This window comes from Gavialis gangeticus, unplaced genomic scaffold, assembly GCF_001723915.1.
Source record: "Gavialis gangeticus isolate Ggan-Ray unplaced genomic scaffold, GavGan_comp1, whole genome shotgun sequence".
Lineage (NCBI taxonomy): Eukaryota > Metazoa > Chordata > Crocodylia > Gavialidae > Gavialis > Gavialis gangeticus.
Window position 1 is genome coordinate 64,081,852 of NW_017729032.1, and position 6,900 is coordinate 64,088,751.

General features: G+C 48.7%; 1 protein-coding gene across 9 annotated transcripts in view; it reads left to right on the forward strand.

Moving 5' to 3' along the window:
- The window catches only part of CAB39L (calcium binding protein 39 like), a 129,869-nt gene that overhangs the window by 84,606 nt on the left and 38,363 nt on the right, over positions 1-6,900 (forward strand). For 8 of the 9 annotated variants that reach the window (XM_019524669.1, XM_019524675.1, XM_019524672.1 and 5 more), the window contains one exon: positions 1,472-1,636. The exons of the other annotated variant lie outside the window; for it this stretch is intronic. In XM_019524669.1, the coding sequence (XP_019380214.1) occupies positions 1,472-1,636 (165 nt within the window). The remainder of the gene's footprint in view (positions 1-1,471; positions 1,637-6,900) is intronic. 9 annotated transcript variants of the gene reach the window in all.

Sequence of the window (6,900 nt, forward strand, 5' to 3'; positions counted from 1 at the left end):
AAGCTCCCAATTTGTTCTGCAGTGGTGTACTCTTTTTGCCTCCCTTTCTGTCACTGGCCAGGTTCTGTCCTGGCCCTAGAAAACTTTTTGTGTAAAAGGTTTTCTGACAGCTAACAAATATAACAGCTGTTCAGTTGGAGAATTCCTGATTTACTGCTTACAAGGTCTATATTAATCAAAAGGAAATTGAATGAGGAAGAAGAGGAGGTTAAAAAGGTTTTTTGATTCTGTTGTGTTTGCTGACAGCTATTGTGTGCAAGTGGAAGCAGGGTAGGTGGTTTAGCAGTTAACCCTGAAGTCTCAGGCTATAAATAGGCATCACCAAATGAAGCAGATCAGCTGTGCCAGGATGTAGCACTTAATTGTGTGAAGCAGACATTGCCTTCTGTCCCACAGGGTTGGGTCCCTGCCACCCCCACAAGTGGCAGGAGCCTGATCTCATGGGACAAAACTTGGGCACACTTCTGCACACAGGGGAACCCCAGGTTTCCTTGCCTGCAGGGCATGCCCAGGGATTCACTTGGTGCCTCGCTGCCCTGGTCTGGGCCTTGCTGTGGGTCCCATGCTGCTGCATTTCTCTGCACTGGGTCCCATGCCCAGGTCCATTTTTCAAATGGGGAAACCCAGGCAAGTACTTCAGGGGCCCAATCCTGTGTACCTTGTCAGTTCTCCTGAAGCCCTGGGAGCACTGGCCTGGAGTGGCAGGAAAGTGCTTTCCTTCCAGAAAGTAAACTGATGTCCAGTGCAAAAAAGCAGTACAAATGTATATCGCCTATGTGGCCGCAGAGTTTGGTCATTTGTGGTGCAACAAAGATCACGGATGTCTGTTTGCTTGGCCTTTGTGCTGCCATAAAAATTGTCTGTTTCCAACCTCAGTGTCTGTATGTTCTGTAAATAAGTTCCTACCTAAAGATAGTGGGCCAGGCATTTGCTGGTGGTTGAGTGCCTCAGTGGCAAGGAAGAGTAAGTGATGGTAGTCCAAAGCTGACAGGTTCAAAAAGACTTACTTAGGTTTCTTGGAATGGGGTGATTACAGCTCTAAAAGTCTTTAGCTTTGGGTGGAAAAGAAGTACATCTAGAGCATCTCCCTCACATCTCCCACCACTGTGGAATCTCTTGGTAGAAACCAAGAGAGGGTAACAATAGGAATACTGCCTGTCTTTGTATGTGGAGAATCTTTCAAGTGCAAGGGATCTTGTAATGCAAGGAAGTAATTGCATGCCCTTTACATGCAGTAGATATTGTGCTGCATTTACAACCCCCCAACAGCTAAACACCTGAGTAGTTTGCCCAGGTAGGGCAGGCAGGATCAAGCCTGACTTTCTCAGCTTCAAGATCTGCATAAAAATAATAAAGTATTTACTGACACATTTCAGCACCAAAAACTAGCTATTGTACAAAGCTGTGTTTAATTTTTTTCTTTACCAGTTTCATTTACACAAAAATAATTAATGTATTCTTTGATCTCTAGGCATCAGAAGAAGTGTCAAAATCACTGCAAGCAATGAAGGAAATTCTCTGCGGTACCAGTGACAAGGAGCCACCTACGGAGATGGTGGCTCAATTAGCACAAGAACTATACAACAGTGGCCTTCTTGTGACTCTTATAGCCAATTTGCAGCTGATAGATTTTGAGGTAGGTCCCCCTTATTCTAATTTTAAGTATACAAAGAAAATCTGCCTTTCTGTTTGATCATGATGTTGTCATTAAGGGTCTGCCTACACCAGGGTGGGCAAAATATGGCCTGCGGGCCGGATCCAGCCTGCCACGCGCTTTCATCCAGCCTGTGGCACCCACCAACTAATTGTACTGGGGTGGGAGCAAGGTGCCCACGTATACACCCCACTCCCCACAACATACCCTATTGGGCCTCACTCCCACCCTCATGGGTGGAAGTGTCTGCCCGGTCTGGCCAACATACGGCTTCCAGGATGGTCTGCTGCTGCCTCTGCTGCAACTGCTGGGGAACCTGCTCAGCTTCCCCAGCATCTCGTTTGCTCTGGGCAGAAGGTGGGGAAGTGGTGGGGATGGGGAGCAAGCTGCAGCTGGGCAGAAGTTTGGAGCTTGGGGCTGGGACTGGTTTCATAGTTTCATAGTGCTAAGGGTCGGAAGGGACCTAAACAGATCATCAGGTCCGACCCCCTGCCCCAGGCAGGAATGGGTGCTGCGGAAATATCACCCCAGCCAAATATTTGTCCAGCCTCCTCTTGAAGACTCTCAAGGTAGGAGAGAGCACCACCTCACTTGGGAGCCCATTCCACAGCCTGGCAGCTCTGACTGTAAAGTAATGTGTCCTGATGTCCAGCCTGAACCTTCTCTCTAACAATTTGTGGCCATTATTCCTAGTAACCCCATGTGGTGCCCGGGGGACCAGAGCCTTCCCCAATTCTCACTGGTTCCCCCTGGTGAGTTTGTAAACGGCCACCAGATAGCCTCTCAGTCTTCTGTGGTGGTGGGGCAGAGTTTACGCCCAGGGAGTTGGCAGCAGCACAGATCTCAGGTGGCACTGCTTGGGTGTAAGGGAGGGTGAGGGGGTGTGGGGACTTCCCCCACATTCCTCCCATGGTACGCAGCCCTGCCTGCAGCAGGGTGCTTGTGCCTGGTGCAGGTGCTCCTGCGGGGTGGCACATGGCTCCAACCAGTGCTACACATTGCAGGGAGGAGAGCAGCCTGGCCAGTCTGCCTCTATCATCGGGGCTCCCCACTGTGCATGCATAGCTTCTGCAGTCGCGAGCCACCAGGGGGAAGCTCCACGTGCTGGAGCTGGATGCGTGCACTGCTCCCTGCCATACTGGTCCTTGGACTCCACCGGAAGTGGAGGGGAGCCCCAGCCCCTACTTACCTGTGGAATCCCTGGACCTGCGTGGCAGGGGGTGGGAAAGGCAGCTGGCTCCAGCGCATGGAGCTTCCCCCCCTGATGTGCAGTACTGGCTGGAGCTGCATGCTGCTGGCACCAGTGCCTGCACTGGGCACAAGTGCCCTGAGTGTCCTTGCCACCTGCTGCTATTGCCACCTGTGGAGCTGTGCACCATGGGAGGGGCGGAGGTTCCCCCGCACCCTCCCTCACACCCCACAAATGGCCCACACCCACAACCTGTCCTCCCAAACCTCCAATATACCTATGCCCCCGAATACATCCCCCGTGTGTGTATACACACACACATCCCACCATACACACCCCACCATATACCCCCTACACCAACGCACACACACACCACTACACAATATACAAGACTAAGAATTTCTTTTTGAGTTATCATGCAATCTCTATATACGGTATGCAAACACACATGACAAAAATATTTTTTCTAGTAAAATATGTTATAGTAGGTGTTTCACTTTCGTGTATGATTTGTTATGTTTCTGGTTCTAAGATGGCATTCCCCCATCCCAAAAGGAGTATTTTGGGAGGGCAAGAGGAGGGACTTCTGATGGCAGAGGGTAGGGGTTAGGGGGCAGGACTTCCAATCCCAAAATGATGGCTGGGAGTGGGGCTACCCATGTAGCCCTTAGAAAGATTACAAACCTCATAAAGCAACCCTTCAAGCAAAATAATTGTCTGCCCCTGGTCTACACTGATATTTAGGGTTCACTCTCCACCTGATGAGCCATATGATCTGCCCCTCCCTATCTGTATCTTACCTGGAAGTCTGCAGCAGAGCATTGTGCTGCAGAAGCTAGAAGTGGGATGCAAAAGGGCCAAAAGATTTGGGTTTTCTGGTGGTGGATTTCAAGCGTTTGGAGTAGAGGTGCACTGATGCATTGGTCCACTATCGGATTGGCACCGATGTAAAGACAATTTTCTGAATCAGAAATTGGCCCGATGCAGCCAGTAATTTGTCTGTTAAATGCCTGAGTGTGTGCGCAGCTGCAGTGCAGCAAGTAGGCAGTGAGGAGCAGAGCTGGCAGCATGGAGCGCTGCATGCAGCTGGTATGTCTGGTGTAGTGGAAGGGGGAGGGGAGGAGCATGGGGGGGCAAATCAAGGCCCCCACGGTGAGGGAGTGTGTAGGGTGGGGTTAGGGCTGGGGCAGGGACTAGGACTGGTGCGGGACAGAGGCATGGCTTCATGGGGTGGGGCACGGGAAGGGAGGGGGAGGCAGCTGCCACCACTGCGTATGGCTTGTCCATTGCTCATCTGGCGGCTCCTGCCACCTTGTCCAGGAGGGCACTGGGGGTTGTGCCCCTGGATATGTGTGGGGTGGGCTGGGGCCAGGCTTTTCACAGCTGAGCAGATTCGGGAGCATACGCTCCTTCCCACCCCCACCCCCACCCCCAATGCCCTCCTGGATGAGTGGCAGGAGCAGCCAGATGAGCTGCACGCAGTGACAGGAGCTGCATCCCCCTCCGACAAGCCGTGCCTCTGTCCTGTGCCCTCCCTGGCCCCAGTCCAAGTCTGCAGCTGCAGCCCACCCTGCGCTGCACAGATCCAGGGGACACACACCTCAAGTGGCTCAGTCTCGTGTCCCTCCCTGCCCCAGCTGGTCAGCACCTGCCCCAGGCCCATTCCCTCCCTCACCATAGGGGTCCTTATCTGGTGCCCCCCCCACCACCACCACCACCACACCCCTTCCCTCCCTTTCTTCCATACCAAACTTACCAGCTGGATGCAGCTTTTCAAGCTGAAGAGCTATGTATCAGAAATTGGACTGATATCAGCCAACATGCCTCCTTAAAAATCGGCTATCACTATTGGCCCCAAAAATCTCTATCAGTGCACCCCTCGGTTGGAGCTATCTGTATGCCAGGTAACTTCTTAACAAAGTGCAGGTCTCAGGCTTGAAGGCTTATTCTCAGACGCTGGAGTTCGTCAGTTTCCATGGTTATCCTGCAGTGCTACCAAGGGTCAAGCTAAGAGTTTTTGGTGTAAACAAATGGTCAGTGAGTTAGGAACTTTAGGTTAACCTTAAGGTTGACAGTAACTTAAAGACAAAGATTGAATTTCCCTAAAATGTAATTGATTTGTGTGGTGGAGATTTGGAAGAGATATGCACGTTCAGTGTCAGAAATGCTGAAAGACAGAGGATTCCTCTTGCTACACAAGTAGTTGCATATTGATCAACAAGCTGGTACATAGGTTCTCTTTAAATTAATGAATTGGAATCATCATTAGTGTTACTCCTTTCACTGTCAAAAAAGGGAACAAAGAAACATTGGAATGCATGGGGCAACAAAATGAAAAAATAATGTAAAATATCTTGTCACTGTATGTTTTGGTGGTACACCCTTATCATGGAAAGATGTTCATCTCTGGTTTCCTGTATCAAAAAGGATCGAGCAGTTTGGATTCAGAGAGACAGGGAACAAAAATGTTTAGCAGAAAAAGCTTCCTAAGGAAAAGAGACTGTACAGGTGGGGATGGCTTGGTTAATAGTGGGACATAGCATGTTTACTTGCACCTCACATGCCTCTAAATGAGATGCATGCCTTGTTATGGGAAGGCAGAATGAAGGAAAATGAAGATTTTTCCAGAATCATACTTAGGCTTAACATGGCTGCATGCTGGCCCTAGACTGTGGGCCAGATTCCATCTGTCAGTATCACTCAACCTCTAGTTGCAACTTCAGAATTACACTTTCAATTCTGTCATAGCTGCTGTTGAATTGGCAGCAGTTTTTAGCTGTTTAGCCAAAGGCTATGGCTAGTTCAGCAGTGGCTGTGACAGGGTTAAAACTAACCATGACTCTGAAGGGTGCATGCTACTCCTCCCTCTTGGCCAGGGAGAGAAGCACTGCAGCCATAACAGGGAGCCATTACACGATGGGCATAACATGCTTCACTTTCACTTTAAGTGCAGAAATCAGCTTCCTTGCTTAAGACATGTACCCCAATTTTGGAGGGCTGATTTTTGGGAAATGAGTGTGTGGTATGCAAGTAAATATAACAGACGTGTACACAATAATTAGTGGTGTAACAGACCAGATGCAGCATAGTAGATGAAATGTCTTGTTCTGGGTTCAGAAGTTTGAGTTTAAGCCTGGGTCCTTGACTCGCTCTGCAGGGAGGCCCCAGTGAGGACTTCCTGGTCATTCTGTAAGGCACATCAAAGGTAGCTGGATGTGTGATGCTAACTATATCACTTCCACGTCTACCTTTGGCTACAGAAACTGGTGTGTCTTAGTCATGCTGTAGACCAATAGGTCACCTAGGTATGGCTGGACCTTTAACAGACCGGGTGAAGTGAATTGCTTCCATCTATCACCCTTTTGAACAATAAACTATGGAAGATTAACATGGGTGAAATAGGGAAATTTACAATACTCAGTTAGGATGTGGAACTTATTGTTACTCTTTATCATTAAGGGTAAGGACTTGGAAGAATTAAAAAAACATTGATGTTCATATGGAGAATGAACCTTAAAAAAATTTCAGTAATTTAGAATTGATAAAAACCCTCTGAAATGATCTCTGACTGATGGAAGTTGGAAAGAAATTTTACCGAAGACAACTTGTTCTAGAATTGCACACAACAGCATTTCTTGCACTACCTGTACAGCCACTATCTAAGACAAGATGCTGGACTTGTTCAGACTCGTTATGGTGATTCCAGTGAAAAAGCTGAGTGCCTCTGGGCAGGGTAAGAACTCGGGAATTCCAGGCTTCCAGTTCTCCATTGTATGAAGCCTGAAAACTAATTAAAGGGAGCCTCAGAATTCTAGGGGAGCATCTTGCTTTCTTGTTTTCCTAGGGCGGTCCCATGAGAGTCATCCTTTGCATGAGTAATTTTACTGTGGGGAATTTTCCTTCATTTAATGGAACCACTTGTATTTTTATTTTTCTCCTTTAAAAATGAATCAAAAGAGAGAACATATTTTCTGCTCTGTGAAACCTGGTATTCTCTACAGCTGTAATCCTGCGGTCCCACTGAAATATTGTATTAAACTCTCCCCCCCCCCCCCCC